Source organism: Tyto alba, unplaced genomic scaffold (assembly GCF_018691265.1).
Source record: "Tyto alba isolate M040663 unplaced genomic scaffold, T.alba_DEE_v4.0 Super-Scaffold_2, whole genome shotgun sequence".
Taxonomy (NCBI): domain Eukaryota; kingdom Metazoa; phylum Chordata; class Aves; order Strigiformes; family Tytonidae; genus Tyto; species Tyto alba.
The window spans coordinates 38,020,657-38,040,320 of NW_024881282.1; the positions used below are offsets into that span (position 1 = coordinate 38,020,657).

The 19,664-nt window shown below is 36.1% G+C and overlaps 1 protein-coding gene across 2 annotated transcripts in view; it reads right to left on the reverse strand.

The window, feature by feature from the left end:
* SCYL2 (SCY1 like pseudokinase 2) overlaps positions 1-19,664 on the reverse strand; it is a 42,908-nt gene that overhangs the window by 21,739 nt on the left and 1,505 nt on the right. For both annotated transcript variants that reach the window (XM_042792466.1, XM_042792465.1), the window contains exons 2-7: positions 15,818-16,022; positions 6,818-6,975; positions 2,805-2,949; positions 2,059-2,208; positions 1,222-1,443; positions 237-353 (exon numbers count right to left, since the gene is read on the reverse strand). In XM_042792466.1, coding sequence (XP_042648400.1) covers positions 237-353; positions 1,222-1,443; positions 2,059-2,208; positions 2,805-2,949; positions 6,818-6,975; positions 15,818-15,994 — 969 coding nt within the window. In that variant the 5' untranslated portion in view covers positions 15,995-16,022. The remainder of the gene's footprint in view (positions 1-236; positions 354-1,221; positions 1,444-2,058; positions 2,209-2,804; positions 2,950-6,817; positions 6,976-15,817; positions 16,023-19,664) is intronic.

Here is a 19,664-nt window from a genome sequence, read left to right on the forward strand (position 1 = left end):
TTAAATGTTTATTCTCAATTCTGTCTCAGCACACACTTCTTCCATATTAATAAAGGTCAGAATAAGGACAACTTTTGACATTAACTAACATAATAATTTCCAAAATAGTTAAAAAGTATTTAGCATTTCAACTAAAATCATTAACAAGAAAACACTTTAAAATAGCTCTATTGTTTCTATAAATCAAACCCTACCTTCCCTCTTTCCTATGGCTACTGTATTTTCCATGAACTGACCTTAGTCATTTGATCTGCGTCTGGTCTCACTGCTGGAGCTACATTTAAGAGTAGCTTTACATGTTCACGCACCTCCTCTGGTATATTCTGAAGAGTACTGGAGCTTAAACGGCTCAGCTGCGTAAGTAATTTAAGCACATGCACCATGAAGTCAGAAAATCCTGCATAAAACTATCCAATATACAGTAGGACTATACTATGTCCTCTCAATGGTTTTTCTACCCACACCTTTGATATCCCTCCCTTCTCCCCTTTCACAACCCACTTGCTTCTGATCCCTCATAGTCTTTCTGTTTCCCAACAGCCTACCTGCTCCAGGTTACATTCCCCTACTTCCAACTTCTCACTGTGTTCAGATTATCAGAGAACACACACTCAGTATTTTTAAACAGGTACAGATTATCTGAGGTGTTGTCTACACACATTAAAACACAGTACACACAAATAAGGCAACGGGCACCCAAAGAAGTTATGACAGAGGAAACCTGCATATGAACACACAGTATGTGAGCTGACTCAAGTAACTGTCTTCTGCTAATATTCATAGACCACAAAGAATGTGAAATAGCTGATAGCTAAGACGATACCAACTGCAATGTCAACTGAGCAAATCACTCTAAACTCAGCCATCTTCAACAGTCCTACATAGGTCACTCACTGCCTTGTGTTTCACACTGTTAACCCCAACAGGTAAAGTATTTATTCCACAAGACCAGCATTCAACAGGTTTATAGAGAAATCAAGTGAAAAATGAAATGTGTAGTTTAAAATCTTGGTACATGTAGCCTTCTCTACACATATTTTTATTTCCCGTATTTTGCCAGGATTTTTATTTTTTGTTATAAAGATAGCATGTAAAGATACCATTATCAGATTGCTTATGTTGGAGCACTGGTATTGTGTTCTAAATATTTAAATCTATTTTAAAACAGTAACTTTTAAATTATGAAAATCAATGAACAGTAGTCACAAATAGAACAAATACCTGATCCAGCTGTCTACTAAAGCTTTTATAAATATCTTGCTTGTTGACTTCAAAAATTGGTTTCCCTTTATTAAACACTGCATACATAACAGCTCCTAGAGAGTACATGTCACTGGCTGTCTCACAGCTCACGGAGAGAATATATTCTGGTGCCAGATATTCAGGGTTTGGAAGACACAAGGATGGCAAGTTTGGATCCCACTCCTTACAAGGGAACTTTGGCTACAAAAGAAGTAAAAGAAAATACATTTATTAGGGATTTTTAAAGAACATTTTAAATAAGAAACTCAAGCAGCAAAAAATAATGAATCCACTCAAATTCAATTATGGAAGAAACAGAAATGGAGTAAGGCAAAACTGTTATGAATCTGTGTCTGTAGCTTAGAGTGACTATCTGATGCAGCTAAGTCTGAATATTAGAGTTGGGAAGTGTAATGTAAAATCAAAGCACTGCTGTGAGAGGGAAACATGAGCTATGATGGGAATTCATTTTAGGAAGTAGCAACCAGGCACTGAGTGGATGCAACAGACTAAATTAGGTAACTTTGCGTGTCATCCAACATGCAGGTGAGCAGAAGTGGCACAGGCTTCAGCCTCTGTCTGAAACCATCACCAGACTATTTTGACTCCACTGAGCCAACTCAGGCTCTTTTTCTGTGATGACCAAAGGCAGCATTTCAATCCAGACCTGTGCCATGTGTTCAAGCTTCCTGCCAACAAAATATAGAGGTGAATATTAAATAAATTATTTTGAACTGAAATGCAAGGTCATGAAACTGGTTTCAGACAAAGATCTGAATTTCAAATGTAATGATGATAAATATAAAGATCTGTTACCTCCTGTTCAGATGGATTTGTTGACTGGATACAAAAATCAAAGCCCATAATTTTCCATGCTCCACTCTTATTCAAAATTATATTTTCAGGAGTAATATTTCCATGGACCATTTTCACACTGCTATGCAAAAATGACAAGCCTTCAGAAACCTGTTAATAAAAGATTATTATTTCAGGTTAAATATTTCCCCAAATATCCTGTAAGATATTTACAAAAATTCTGTTCCTGTGGTCATGGTTAAACTGGTAAGTTAACTAAGAAACAATTTTTCACCACAATTTTAGGCTATGTCTTAAAAAATATGTATGAAGAATATTAAACACAGATGGGTAATCAGCAGATGAGGTTACTAATGCCAATTAACTATCACAGCATAAGAACAAAAATGCTTTTCAAAGTCAATCAACATATTCACCACATAAAACCTGGGAGCTACTGTTCCTCCACAGAAGGTAAAGAAAAGATTCACATATGGGAGAAACAGCTGTAGCATAGACATTTATATGGAAAACAAAAATTCATTCCATTTTTTATTTTCCATGCCAGAATAAGCAAAATCAGTAGCAACTTAGAGCCACCAGTGTTCATTCTCTTTTATATTTACAGTGCTCAGAGCACTATTATCTCTCACTTCCCAATTATTTAATTTACTATAGACAGACAAAACTTTGTCAGTTTGCAAACTTTGTAAAACAATCATTAATAATAAAAGCACCAAAAATTATAAGGACAACCTGTGTCATACCTGAAGCAAACCATATTTGGTCTCCACATCATAAAGTTTGTATTCTTTAATGTCAGATGGTAAAGGAGAAGGTAGGTTGTCCCAGCTGCCAAGAACGTTAGCTAAACTTGCACAGACTGGTTCTGTACAAAATGCCAAGCAATCCCTGTAGAAGAAATACATAAAAACATTTATTGTAAATGAATGTAATAAATCTCTTGACTGTGAATAAAGAACCATACAAACATCACATTATACATTACCAGAGCACTTGGTGCTACCTAAAACCATGTTATATTTCAGGTTTCAAATTCTTATAAGTAATATTATACTGAAGAGAAATATATACATATCTGAGGTATTAAAAAATATTAGAATTTTTATTTTATTCTTTAACATTCACATACAAAACTAGTGATGCACACAATACCTCATAAAAAGCTTTAACAAAACAATGCTTTTCTTGTCCTGACCTAGGAAAATCAAACAAATAATTCTGACTATTATTAAAACTTGCAAAATCAGGTTTTTAGCTGTGCCTAAGACTGACACATCCCTGACTGGAACAATACCTGATGTGGTCAGACAATGATCAGAAACAAAATTAATAAAATGTACAATAGCACATGAATATTCTTTTACTTTACAAATTATTAGAAGAGGTGCAAACACAAATACACTTGTTGTATGAACTGCAGTTTGCATATGGAGTGTTTTCTGAAACTACAGGTCTTGTTTATGCATTTTTGTGTCAATGGTGTTGAAAAGGCACAGATGAAGCAAACTTCCACACATAAAGTAGACTGGTTATAACATATTGCTTCAAATTTTCAAATTTCTAAGTCCTGAAAACAACATATGTCTCAGTTTCACAAACTTCATGCAACATAGACAGCGTCATTCTTTACTTCCATATTCTTCATACTGGTCTGCACAGTGCTGGAAGCCCTGGACAGCCATTACACCTCACTTCTTAAATGTTCTAAAGTTTTTTGGAGAAAGCATTACATGGATGGTAGCACACATATCTGGTTTAAGGATGAGTAATTCCTGAGAACGCTAAATACTGCATCAGTATGAACACAGAAAAATGGGACTGAGTAACAGTAATAAGGATATATTTTTGAATATAAAGTTATAGGCAAGAAGACAGAAGCTTAACTTATGTTCATTACATAAAAATATCACAGAAGACACAACATCTCAGTATGAATCTACCATACTGCTTTTATGTCTCAATAACTAGCAAGCTTGCTCTTCTAATAAGGCTGATGAAACATGCAAACCTCTTATTATTCATCCAGATTTTAGTTTTACTTTAGTTTTATCTACTGCCTTTTTGAAAAAACAACTGAAAATTAAAATACATTGAATTGTAAGTGTCAGCCAACCTGACAGAACTTCTTTGCTTAGTTTCCTTCCTCTCTATCATTCTGTTAACACCAGACCTTTCATGTTTCTATTAACACAAGTAGGGCTATAAAACTCATTTATGTAGTAATCACAAGGAAGAATCAGAGCACAGAAAGACAAAGTCTTTCATTTTCAATCTGACTTCAACTTTACCATAGACCTTATACATTTAGTTATGGTTAAGACATAGATGATAGAAAATACCTAGCCTAGGGAACAGTTATTCAGTGGTTTTCATAACAAACTCTCTGACTGCTGTTGTTTTGAGGGAGATGTGTGTTTATTTTTTACTCTAGGAGCTAATTAAATAAGGACCCAAACCAGAGTAAAGGAAGGATGGGGCAAACCTAATTAAAGCAATTGAATACTGCAGAAGCTGATGTCTGCCATACAGTGCAGCTTCTTTAACAGTTCCCTGAATAATATCAAAATGAAATTCAGAGTAACATAATAAAAAGGAAACAAGTTAAAAATAAAAGTGATGGCCAAAAATGCATATGCTTTGAGAAAAACTGCAACAGATGGAATGTCTAGTAAATTAAGTATCTGGGAATCTGCATACTACTACTATATTTAATGGATAGCAATGACATTATGAATGAAGTCATAATTTAGCTTTTTTAGCCTTTTCTCCCGCAACAAGTTAAATACAGAATAATATTGTTCATTTGTGCTGTTACTGGAATTCAAGACCAGTTTTAAGTAAATACATTATATTCATATTAAATATTTAGCATAAATAAAGAGTTATTCATTATATAAATGCAAGTAAAAATGTATACATCATAATATATATTTCTATTAAATATAATTATACTGAATACCCATAATCTGGAGTAGAAACATACTATTAATAATGGAAAAGCTACCTACACACTAGGGTCAGAAAGGTATAGCCTTTTTTTCTATATCTACTTCAGCTGTGACAGGTACACCAAATATCCCTTTACCCCACAAAGGAGGAATAAAGGTGACTTGCAAGCAGTTCAACACAAGTGTATGTTACTTTGGAGACATAAAAAAAGATCCGGGTACAGTCTACCCAGAAGGAGCCCATGACAGCTTTCTTCAAGATTAAGCGCTTTGAAAAGACCTGCAATGCTAAAGAAATCTTACAGCATGCTTGCATAAGATTACACACACAAATATTCTAAGCAAACTTTTCTTTTATGAACCCCCTTCAAAAGCTGTTCCGTCAGCTTCTGGCACAGCAAGCAACTGGATAGTTTTTATGCTGTTGGTGTTTCTACCAGTAGCTGAGTATGGAAAGAGTAACAATTGGAGCAAAGACTAGGCCATTACTAAAAACTCACAAACAAGAACTCTGACATAATTACACTGTTAATTTTACTCAAAAAAGCTTAAATTCTTTACAAGAACACCAAAGCTTTCTTAACACTCCAAGGTATGAATCTCAGCCTTTTCTTCTGAAGTGCAGAGTTCAGGGAAAAATAATTATAGACGCAGCTGCCAAATCAATCGAAATACTGTGACAATTGTAGGAGGAAGCCCGGGGTCTACTCCGGGATTTATCTGCATACACTATGACTGAGATAACCCAAGGCCCTTTAGCATGCAATAGTTTATTTACTGTTGTAGAGTACTGAGAGCTGTCTTCAATTACCTAATTAATCCTCCTTAGGCTTTTGTGAGGTGCACACTGAACCACGGGGGCAATGACAGCTTTGAACCCTTGTTAATACAAAATGTATTTAGTACTGGAGGAAATATATATTTGAATATGCAAGTGTCATTTAACCCAAGAAATCTTTCCTGAATTAGACATCGCAAAGATGAAGAAGTATTCCTACAGTATTTTCAGCTCCTAGAAGCCAGTACATTCGTAAAAATGCAGGTTAACAGATACAATCAAAAAATGTAGAAGTTTGAAAGGTAATGTGTATGAATCTTTATTAGGCTGCCATTTAGAAAAACTACTTTGGAAAAAAAACTATAAAAGCTTCACAATCTTCCTCAGCAGGATCAGGATCAGCTTTCTATTTTAACACAAAACCTTCATTTTATTTGTGAGATGTTAATGCAAACTGTTATCACTACAGTTGAATGCTAAATCTACAAGACTAACCCATTAGTGTGACTAGTAACCAACCTTACATAAATCAAATAAGCACTACCAAAACACACTGAATTTTATCTCCCTCAATTGGCATTTGAGGACCTTTTAAACACATATGTGGCCACAATACATAAAATACAAAAATCTCCAATTTTACATGTACTAAGTACATACATCTCATAAATGGAACAAATGTATTAATAATAATTTGAAAGAAAACAATTTTTAAGAGAGTTCTTCAAAAGTGAAACTAATTGAGCTACTGAATTTTCATGCTGTAAGGGACGTGTAGCCTTATAGCTGCAACTGGACTAAGATAATGCTATAGATTATTAATTAGATTCACTTGATTCACACCAGAAATGCATCCTATGGCTTGGGGGGGAAAAAAGAAATCTGAGAGTGGGGTGAATACCATTCTCACATGAGCAAATACAGTAAACTTGAATTTCATCAAATGTATGTGTTAAATGTTCCAGGTATTTTATGTCCAATAACCAAACAATAAATAAGAAAGTTTGTTCTCAACTTTACTACAGCTTACCTGGATTCTTCCAATGGATGTTGAACTGTAAGTAGTCGAGGATGTCGAAGCCTGGTTAGCTGTTGAACACCTCGTTTTAAAGAATCAATAATTTGATCCTTTTCAAATTTTTGATACTTGTCTATTAGCTTCTTATCAAAGACAAAAACAGCCACCTCCTAGAAATAAGAGACAAAATTCCCTTGCTATGTAACACAGCCGAAAAACAAGCCTATACACCATTACATACACACACATTTTTTGAATCAACAGTACAATCCCACCAATGCAATCAGTATTTTAATGTATATGTATATATACATATTGTCCTTACTTCCTCCCAGTCATAACCACACAGGTTACTGTATATCACCCGTGGCATATGTATTTCAAGATTCAAGGTACTACTGCTTCTTAGCTTACAAACAGTAATACATAAACTATAACCACTATCTACACAGTGACAAAGCAGCAGATCCACAGGACAGAAATCAGTTTGATTTTAAGCAGATGAAAGCATTTATATCAACTATGATCAATTAAAATATTCTGAGCATATATGCATTCATTTGGCAATAAATATACCAAGCAGTGCTTTATTAAATCAGACCCTGTCTCAGAGTTCTGTTCTAAAGCAGAATGATCTCTATTAAACTAGACATTCATGAAAGGTAATTTATAATCATATTAATTAATTAATCTGATTAGACCATGATAAAACAATATTTTTTTTAATGCTTAAACATGTGTAAAATGAAGTCCCAGAAATGCAGTAGATGTTAAAAACAGAGAAAATAGTTCTTCCAACCAACCTCTGCAAATAGAGTGGGAGAAAATGAAGAAATTTATATGAAACTTTGAAATTACAGAGGCAGATGTGAAATAAAAAAATTAGATTACATCACCATCTTGGAAGCCATTACAGAGAAATAAATCAATTAAAGAAAAAGGGAATTTAAAACTGTATCATGAAACAGAGACTTTCTTATATTCCTACTACAGCATTATGAATAATAATAAAGGTTACAAACCAGTAGAAAATAATATGAAAATAGAGTTTTCAGTCCCAAGAGGAAGTCTATGCTCTTGTACTGCGTCTTTTATAACCATTATTCTAATTAAAATATCACAGGAACAGTTACATTATTGAGTAAAAAAAACCCAAAACCTTCTAGAAATAGGTTATATAAAAAAAGAAATTCAGTCCAATATACAAAACATTGGTTTCTATTTTTTAGCTGGTACCTATTTCATTAAGCCATTAGCAGGTGAACATCTATAACTAATTCAACTAAGTATATTTTTCCTGCTTCAATCCTGCTCCAAGTCTTAGGTGTGATGGATCAAATATTAACATTGACACAAGGCAGGAAGGAATCAATGACGGGGATAGAAGACATATACTATACCCACTATTTAAAAAATACACATCTTCCAGTATGAAGTGTGAATTGAGTAGAACATGACCAGTAACAAAATTTCAAACTAATACAACACTTCTAAAAGCACTTCTGTTTAACGGTAAATCAAAATAATCTGAAAGTGAATATTTAAATTGGATAGTATGGGACACCAGCTATGGTTTGAATATTTTATGATGGCAATAAATAAGTTCTACTGGTGCCTGCTGCAACCTTGCATGATTTCTTTGAAGTTTGATAGAACCTCTACATATCCAAAATGAGTTCATAAGTAAGCATGTGTATGAAACTGTAGTATTCTAGGTATGAATATGATTGCTATCACATTGATTTTGTAGACTTAGTTATTGTGGAGTTATAAGAATCAAAATTACTTGACTGTGTGACAATTTGATTTCAATACCTTTACATCCATGTAACACATCTGATACAAGAAGAAAGCACACAGCCATCTCTGCTCATGGACACTAAAATGTTAAATGTGTTCTGATATTAATAATTCAAAATATGGCATACTGAAATTCAATTCCATAATCGGCATTGATTTTTATATGCAAAATGGCATAACAGTAATATAGTATCTTAATGCCCATAGGTCACTAGATATTAATGAAGAATGAAGAATGAAGAGATAGCTGAGTCATGTACCACAGAACACATTCTCAATGCACAAAAATTACTGAAACCATATAGTAAGCTTGGAAACATATAAAAGCATTTGTGGTTTTATGCTGTGTGAACCAAATTCTGTTTTTCCTTTTCTGTTTTACAAGAACTGGTTATTAACCCCCAAAAGGAAGACTAGTGACTGTAGCTGACAGAGATTCCATTTCCTATAATTACTTTCATGGAAACATACTGAGATGAAAGGCAGCAAAGGATTACATAGTTACTACTTCTTTCCACGGAAAGCTCTAGAGGAGCTCCCACTTTTTTTCATTTCATAGGTTTGAAGGAAGAGTAGCTTCCTCCTGCAGATGACTATTTGTTATTTAATTCTGCAGTTGTGTTGTAATACCAACTTTGTGATATAAAAATAAATTTAACATAAAAAGACTAAAATATATTAAAAAAAAATATAACTGCTCTCCACAAAAAGTGGAAAAGTAGAGACAAAACAACCCTTATTTTTAGCGATACAATTTTCATTCATTATGTGATAGGCAGTATACACACCTTGCTCAACATGCTCTTGTCTCAACACGGTACACTGGCAACGTTACTACCTGCGTTAGGAAGTATGGACAAGTATGTAGGAGACTAGACTGGACACTCAATAGATCTAAGTATAAATCTCAGTTCTATTCATAAACATGCAATAGTCTGCACCTTCCATCTCAGCTCCCACATGTTTATGCCCAACACCTTACCTCAAAGTGGCTCAGTGATCACACTGAGACAGCTATACGTTATGACGTGTACTGTGTAAATATTTGCCAGGATTAAGGCCTTCAAGAAAATATGTGTTGTTACTGCCAAGAATTTAGAAATTTTAAATGAATCACTGAAAAGATCAGTGTTTAAGTTCTACAATGTCTTTGCCAAGGAATTGTCACCTGTGCAAACAGGAGTAAGCATTGTCCACAACACACATGACATGGGACATGGTTTAACTGGGATATAATCATATTAACTCATCTAGAACACTTTTAGACACTGAACTGAAAAGTGTAAATCAGCTGTCTTTGATTGTGCCTGTGAATTTTAGGGGAATCTGTTGACCACTGTCTCAAAAGACCTGGTAGTCACTAATACACCCCTTCATAAAGGAATTTTATTCTTGTAGTTTTAATCACTAAATGCCTCGATTTCCTTTATCCAGCTTCTTTGGGCAGTTCTCCTTTGTACTGGGTCTGGCTGAGATGGTGTACTGGGTTTCTGTGGTGGGGTTTCTGGTAGCAGGAGAGGGAGCTACAGCAGTGGCCCTGTGAGAAGCTTCTCAAAAGCTCCCCCACCTCCAAGCCAGACCCACCTCTGGCCAGGGCCGAGCCAGTCAGCAACAGTGGCTGCACCTCTGTGATAACTTGTTTAAGAAGGGGAACCTGAGAGGGGGTTGGGTCTTGTGAAGAAGAGTTACAAGAAGGACACCTATGTGAACACCCAGGTCACTGGAAGGAAGGATGAGGAAGAGGGGGGAGGTACACCAGAGCAGAGACCCCTGTGTCCTGTGGTAAGAGGGCCGGGCCACCCCCCTGCCACCCATGGAGGTCCGCAGTGGAACAGAAGCTGATCCGTGGTCTGTGGAGGAGCCCACACCAGGACAGGCAGCTGCACTTAAAGGAGGCCGGGACTCTGAGGGGAGAAGTGACCCCCGCTGTTGTAGTTCAGTACTGGGAGGACTGCGACACGCGGGGGTGACCCACGCTGGAGCAGCTCGGGAACGGCTGCATCCCATGGGAAGGACTCACACCAGAAAAGGCTCATGCAGGACAGTGAGAGGGGAGCCACGTGGAGCAGGAGAAGAATGTGCAGCATTGCCCCACCTCTTGAGAAGGGAGGAGCAGTGAGCTGACTGTAACCCCCATGCCCTGCTCTCTGCGCTGCTGGAGGAGGAGGTAGAGAGATCTGGAGCAGAGCTGAGCCCAGGAAGAAGGGAGGGGGAAAGGTGGTTTTTTGGATGTGATGGTACTTCTCACTGTCCTAACTTGCCTGTTAAGTGTTGGTTTTTGTTAGTGTTTGAATTAAAGTGATGTTCTTTCTTCCCCTAACCAGTCTGTCTTTTGCCCAACTGGAATGGGTGAACCACCCCTCCCTATCCTCATCCGAATTCCAGAGTGTTGCCTCACTTCTCCTTCCCAATGCTGGGAGGGAAGGGATAAGTGAATGGCTGCGTGGTGCTCAGTTGCCCTCTGGGCTCAAACCAGGACAGATGTAGTCAGCTTTCTTCGTAGCATCCCACATGGTGCTGTGTTTTAGATTTGTGGCTAAAACGGTGTTGATAATACACCAATGTTTTGCCTATTGCTGAACACACCTTGCACAGGGTCAGGACTCTCTTTTTCCCACTCTGCCCCCACAGTGAGTAGGCTGAGGGTTGGCAGGAGACTGGGATGGGACATGGCTGGGACAGCCAACCCGAACTGGCCGAAGGGCTGTTCCGTATCATATAACATCATGCTGGGGTCGGGAAGTGAGTGAGTAGCTGTGTGGGTGCTTGGGTGCTGATCAGGGCCAACCCACCACATCCTCCAAATGCATTTGCAATCCTGCATTCTTTATGAAACACACACTGACAGTTTAAAATGCATGTCCTTATTTACCCATGTAAACACCTAATAAACCAAAAAGAATGCAAAAATCATGCTGCTATCTTAGACAATGCAACTGTTAAAGAAAGACACAAAAAAAAAAAAAAAAAAAAAAAAGGGGGGGAAAGGGGAAAGAGAGAGAAAAATAATTCTCTCTAACCAGAAAGAGGCAACCAGGCAACAAAGGCATGTCACGCCTTCTCTCCTGTCCCCAAGACGAAGGCAAGAATTCAGAAACACACTGTGTGTCCTGGTTTCTGCTGGGATAGAGTTAATTTTCTTTCTAGTAGCTGGCACAGAGCTGTGGTTTGAGTTTAGTGCCAGAATAATGTTGATAACACACTGATGTTTTAGTTGTTGCTAAGTAGCACTTACGTTAAGGATTTTTCAGTTTCCCGTGTTCTGCCAGCAAGCAGGTGCACAAGAAGCTGGGAGGGAGCCTGGCCAGGAGAGCTGACCCGAACCAGCCAAAGGGATAATCCATACCATAGGATGTCATGCTCAGTATATAAACTGGGGGCAGTTGGCTGGGAGGGGCAGATCGCTGCTCAGGCATCAGTCAGCAGGTGGTGAGCAACTGAATTTTGCATCACTTGTCTTTTCTTGGGTTTTATTTCTCATTCTTTTTGTTATATTCCTTTTCATTATTACTATTATCTTAGTTATTGTTTTATTTTATTTTATTTTAATTATTAAACTGTCCTTATCTCAAACCACAAGTTTTACTTTTTTTCTATTCTCCTCCCTGTCCCACTCTGAGTGGGCGGGAGTGAGCAAGCCAGTGCGTTATGCTTGGTGGCTGGCTGGGGTTAATCCACAACACTGGGTTTGTGTGTTGATGAAGATGCAAACAAAACTAGAAAGTATTTCTAAATTAAAAACTCTAAAAGCTGAGGAAACGTAATTATACTGGAATAGTAATACTTCTTATCTCATTCCGTACTGAGAAAGTATGTTTAATGATACCTGCAAAACATTCAAGCACTATAGCGCTGAATGCTACAGAAACTCAAATCCTTCTATTTTCAATGACATTTTGAATAGTGTGGAGAAATAATGCCAGAGACTAAGCACAAAACAAGGAAGGAAAAAAAAAACACCAAGCCACAAAATATTTAATAACTACAGTTCACCATCTATATCTTGTGAATTGAATGATGTAGAGCTCTCTTGGAAAAAAATCAATGTGATAGTAGACTAAATCATGAAAATAAAAGCAAAGGAAATTCTAAGGTAGTGGTCAGAGTGCTTGATTTTAGAAACTTTGTTTTCCCTTTCATTTCTGTTCTCTATTTACCCATATGCACTCACGCATTTTTTTAATGAATAATCAAATGCAACTCAATATGCAAACACATGATGTTTTACCAAAGCCTCCCACTGTGCAAAGCAAAATAGTCTCTGAAATAAAATACTGGAAAGCACTCCAGTATTACTCTGGTCTTTTGCCAGAAAAATACTTCCCTCCAGCTTTTGAGGGGTTTATTTTTAGAAGTTTGCCAACAGTTTTTTATAACTCTACTTTCCCATCAGTTTGTTTCAGTCATAAGGTATAGAATACAACTATTTAAGTTTCAAAATTAATTAGCCTTTAATGTTTGAATAGTAGGAAGCTTTCATTTCAGAGCTACTGTATGCACAGACAAAACAACAGAAAGCTGGCTTACCTACAATTAATATATTTAGTACTACCACAATAAAAATTAAACACAACTACAGTAGTCTTGAAGTGCAAACCATAATCTCCTGAATTCTGCTAGTTTTTAGAACTGAGTCGCTAACAAGAACATTAAGTGACCTTCCCCTATCTATTTATTTGATTGCACTTTCTAAGCAGAAGAAAGGATATGTGTTATATTATGCCAGAAAAAAAAACATAAGTGCATAAACACCAAGTTAACAATTCCAAGATGAGCAGAAATACATACTGTAAAATTAGCAACATATTACTTCATGCATACACATACAACCAGAAAGACTCATAAATCTTTCAGAAAAACAGCAGCAAATCAACTGTCAAATAGCACCAGACAAACATGCACACTGGTAAGTAATTTCCTCACATTCTGCTAGGTTGTTATTGAGTCACCTACAAAGTAAGCAAGAAAAAACAAGACACAATAAAAAAAAAAAAATTAAATATGTGAACATTCAGAAATCTAGGAAAACCAGGAAGGCAGGAACCAGGCAGAACTCTGAATAGAGGAATAAAATCATATATATCTACTGTCACCAGAGACTGAATATTTGTAACTGTCCACTGATTTAAAATAGGAACCGACTTAATCCAGATTTGAAATCTATCTTCAACTGACCAACTTCTGTAAAGCTGCTGACTTCCATTTTTCCTGAGAACAAAGATTTCTGATCAGCTCTACTGCTGTAATGCTAAAACTTTAAATTTTATCTGGCTACGATGACTTAAATTATTACTTGCATTGTTGTAGTGTGACAACAACGCAGGCAATTAAGCTCTTACATCCTGCTTGTCTGACTACACTACACATCTACTGTAAAAAAGCTACGTACTTGTAGTTTCAAATTAGATATACACACTTGCAATACAGCAAATATGTGCATCCCTTCACAAAAGTGACTGCTACTTCTTGGAAAATAACAGACAGTGACTTCCATATTGCCCAGCCAACATTCAAAACGTACATGCAAAAGAAATGAAAAAGCAGAGATATATTGCAATTCTACACAGCACAAATGGTTTGTATTGCAGCATAGTTTTATTTTGTAATGGCAAACAGCATGTTGACATGATGTTACCTAACTGGTAATATTAATAATGAATGGTAACTGCATGACAAATCATCAGCCATCTGAAGTTCCCTACAGTACAACCGCTGCTGTATTTTTAATGACTAATGATGGCATACAAACATACAGATGTTAGTCAGAGTTTACAGCGATATTGCAGGATCACATGTGGTAATAACTTGAACTAAAACTCTGCAAAATCAGTGGTCAGAACACCCATTCAAAGCTTTAAAAACATGATTGACAGGAACCAAGTTACATACGCTCTGTCAATTTGGCAGCGAGCAAAAGAAACTTGCTACAACTCTCCAGACCTTAAAGCTACACCTGCTACAGGTCAAATGTTTACTGGGCACAGAGATCATATAAAACCTATCAAAACTACCATACTTTCAATGTTATCACTCCTTTGTATAGCTGAATAAGGGCAATCCCCTTGCCTCCTCAATTGATATACTGGGTAAATTCAGTAAATACTAGATGTATAGACTTCTGCAACAGATGATTGAGAATATGGCTAAAGTACCTGCTTAACATTATTCAGATTCTGTTACAATCAGATCACATGTTTATTTATTCAGATTATTTATTCTGCATAGTATATTTCTTCTCTATTTGCTAGAGTTTATTTTCCTACCATGTAACTGTGTATATGTTTTCTGAAGTTATTCCTTTGTGTCTATTTCTTTTTTGTACCTCTGCAGAAGCCGATTCCTTGTCTAAGTGACTTCACATCACTTCAGCATCAAGTTTAACTGAAGGTTGTAACTTATTAACACTTCTATTTACTTGTTGAAAATTCTATTTTCTCTCCAAGTTTGAAAAAACAAGGCTTTTCACATTTCTCCAGTACAACATCATTTTCTATAAATAACAGTTCTTAAACTCTGTTCCTGGCAAACCTTCTTCCAAAGTCACAATCCCACTTTCATTTACACATGTGACACCAAGTGAGTCAAAAATTTATACACTAGTGCTCTAAATCCTAATACTTAAAGGAATCTAAAAGGGAACAATACTGATCTGAAAGCAGCACAGGGAAGGCACAGCTCACTTCCTCCATAGCCTCCTCCTCCTCTATCCCATGCCTTCCTGTTACCATAACTCACATCTTACCATTTCTAACCCCTCAGTTTCTGTATGCATTTGAACAAAAAGCTAGTTTATTTTGCCGAGAACAAATGACAGCATACTTCACAACTATTTTAACCTGTAAAAAACCAGTATTGCTACCAAAAAAAGTTGCAACTAAAAAAAACCTGGGGAACAGATCCACGTTAAAGCAAACTTCCTTCCTGTCATATCACTCTTAACTCAGATTAATTCTTGATTTTGGTCTCAAATTGTATGCTATGAATGCAGAACCACTTCCTTCTCCAGCAGTGAAGCCTTAAAGCAATTACTACCTATGTAGCTCAGAACATTATATTTAAGTAAGTTGAGTTCCTAATTTCATTTTACTTACAATACTATCCTTAGCATTAGTCTGCTCAGTTGGATTTTGTTTTCAATTGCCACTTACCAATTGCCACCTATCAGTTTGCTAGATAATGCTTACAAATTTAGGTCTTTACTTGACAACCCACCTGTTTTGTTGATTTTTTAGTTCCATTAAATATTTTCCAAGCAAGACCATTACCACCACTGGCAATATGTCGGCCAACATCAAATTCCCTGGTAACAGGATTTCCCATCACTGCACTGGTGACATCAGCCGTTACTTTTGTAACGGTACTCTTCAATTTATTCAGCATGGACTCCATTGTCTCAACGGTCCACCAATGTATTATCCTACAAAGACAAGAAAAAAAAGCTTCACAGTCCTCTCACAATTTCTGTTAACATAAGACACATGTTGAAAAGTGTAACATCTAATCAAGGATCTGATAGGATACAGGAATAACCCACAAAAAGAATACTGAAATACAACTTCCAGGGCTTTGCAGTTATACGTATTCACATTGCATACACATATCTGTGTGTGCATGCCTGGGGATTATATGTCACTGTTTCTGCTCCTCCTCAAAAACTTCTGAATCTCTTGATCATTCTTCATTAGACCTAACTGAACAATTAAGGACTGAGAAATTCAACCTTTTATTGAAAACAGGTAATTGAATAAAGCAGAGAATCTGTAAACTGCTCCCATGAAGGGAAAGGTTCACACCTTGTATATCAATATCAATCAACAAAGAGCACCAAACCTGAACGAAACCAGGCTCCTTTAATTCCAGTGCTCATGGAGCTACACATTTTCTGAAGGGAGGGATTGCTTAAGGTTCAAGACCAGCAAAAGAACAGATGTGTATTATACAGAAGACAAGTAAAAAAATGTGTTCATTCCTACACTCTGCTTGACAAAATACAAGCTCAAAATTCAGTATTTTGCCCATCAGATTGCCAACTACTATTTGTATGACCTAAGTATTAATGAGCTTAAGCATTAATCAATTGCTGTGGGGGAATGAAACAAGAAACCATCTTTTTATGCTTTATTTTAACAAAATTTTACAAGGAATTTTTTTACATCATTTTGCAATTTTAAGAGCTAAAAGACTGTGGCAGCTTAAAATTTAAGTCATCTTCCTCCATACTGTGTACTTCCACGGTTTCCCAAGTTGTCATAATTAGTTCAAAAAAATCTGACTTGATTATTCTGCCAGATAGAAGTTCTGAAGCCTATGTCCCATTTACACAATTGTCTCTCTGATAATGGATAAGCAAAAGAGAATGAACACAAGAAACAAACAGTGAAAAAAAAGAGACAGACATTCATCTTCCTTATCAGTGTGAGCAAAGATGAAGAAAGACTGCAAGCAGAAATTATTTCCTGAAATGAGTATTAAGTGGTATATTCAAAAGCAACACTTAAGGCTATTTCTTCATTCTCTCTTTTAAATAAGGTGTGAAGAGTATTATTTCCTCAACCTATAGTAAAATAAACCTAAGGTCAAACCACGACACTGAGACAGCACATCAGCAAAAGTACTGAAATCTGCAGAAATACTATTTTCAATTATGGTCTTATTTGTCAAATATTCAACTCATTGGCATATAATTTGTGTAAAACTACTTCTTTGAAAAGTAGAGAATGTCACTCCTATTCAAATGGAAGAAACAAGATTCTCTGTGATAAAGAAGATGTTTGCCAAGTCATGGTAACAAGGACAAAAGAAGCAAAAGGCACTATCAAAAAAATCCAGTGAGTACTGAGAGTAATCAGCCCCAATGACCTAACTGGATGTGAGGTGCTTGCTTGTACGATTTGAAGCTCTTTCCAGTGTATTATATACATTTATAAGGCAATGTTCTGGTCTACATAGATTATCTGGTGTCTATTAATATACACATTTATGCCACAGCTTTTTCCACATTCAAGAGACAGATGGAGTTTGTTTCCTCTTCACAGCTCCTTAGTCTCACAAAATATGTAGCAACTTATTTTTGACACCCGTATACCTCAAACTTGATTGAAATCAACCACACTGAAGTTATTTGGACACACACACCTTTCTCCCCCTGGTACTATAGATCTGATTCCATTAGAAATCAGGACAAATAATCTGATTAGTATTAAATTAGAAAGATAGACTTGTTTTCTAAAAGTGGTAATGAACATACAAAACAAAACTCCTTAAAAAGTTACACAAGTTACTGAACAATTCATTACAGCATAGATGTGTGTAACAGTATTGGCCTGGTCTTAAGCAAACTCTAGCACAGTGCTGGAAGCAACACAACTATGCTGCTCTATCTTGACTACTGTTGTGGTTATATCCCACCTTCAGTATTCTTCCACAGTGAAATGCAGAAATGCACTAATGCTGTGGCTCCACAGATACTTCTCCAATTTCTATGTCAGTTGAGTGACACAACTTTGTGCTACTAAATGAAGAACCAGAGTAGGACTTTTAAGAAAATATATTCTAAAAAAGCAAGTTATTCAGCTGCACGGATCTCAGTCTTGCAAAAACTCAACTTTAAAGTAGTTATGGCTTCAACAGGACTACTCAGGAACAAACCCAGGTATGACTGCTAGCATGTTCAGGGTAGAGTTGGTCTTAATTAATGGGGACTATAAGTTTTAGATATGAGAAGCTGAGTCCGAATACAATGAGATAATCTTAAGAATAATTATGTATTTGCTTGTTTTGTTGAAGAACATAGCTGGAAGTAATTTATGGAAACACAGAATTCCTTTACTAAGTAATTTTATTACAGCATGTGACATTTTATTACAATATATTCATTTTATTTTATGAACCGTCCTATGGAAAAATGCATGCAATTCCTAACTCTGCAGCTCAAGACCAAACAGCTAGGAGACACTGGCTAATATCCCTGTGTAAAGAAACTTTTCATTAACCTGATAAATAGGTAGAAACAAGGATCATGGAGTACTCTAAATAGGAGCTACAGGTGTTTCCAGCTCTCAGAGATTTTATTCTGCAGCTATTCCATGGGGCAAACTCTACATGTTAAAAGATTATAAAATCAATTCTAATAAGTTTAAGATAACCACAAATCTATTTTATTTGTTTATAAATCTGGTGCTTTTTGTATTGTTTCATCTACTCCCAGCCATCAAACTTTCTCTAGTATCAATGCAACATAACCTTGTGTTAGAACTCTCAAACCTAAAGAGACGCTTTGCAAAATTAATTGCGGAGACATGAAGAAAATGTATGTGCATGAATGTTCAAATTCATTTTTATAAATACAAAAGGGATCTTCTCTATGTAAGTGGTGGAAAAATGGTGTAGTATTGATTAAATCAGAAGTGGCCTCTGCTGTGTGTGACAGACTAACTGTAGTGAGAAGACTGGAAAAGCCACTAGGTGAGAATGTTAACAGCATTCCAGTGTCTGAAGGGTTAGGATTTAAAAATCAAGCCTGGTAGGCCCTGTCCAACCTGTTCCTCTCCAGCTTGACAGTATGCAAACTACTGTTTAATTTAGCTACCGAATAAGGAGTACTGAGAAACTTATTTCTCAATAAGTAACTTGGGGTTTAAGTTTACATCCTTCTAACACTGTTAAATTGTAGAAATCCTCATGTCAACATTTGGACTGTAATCTCAAATACTGTATTTTGCTTTATAAAAGTGATTATTATCAGCTTCAGTATACACTCAATATATGTCAACAGGAACAATGTACCTAGAAAATCCAGGCCAAAAAAAATATAACGATTTTGGGTAGTATCTATGATACCACAAATCATGATGATTTAACCATATCTGAAACATGCAACTTTAGTTCCCAACTGTATGTAAACTAGTTTTTTTTTTTTCAGTTCTTTTAAGACTAGATAGAAAAATTAACAGCCACAGGACAATACAGTTACCCACAATGAAACTTTCATTTCAAGTTAAAAGGTAACAAATGAGAAAAGTACAAGATCTTAAGAGTAACAATGTTCAGACAAGCAACA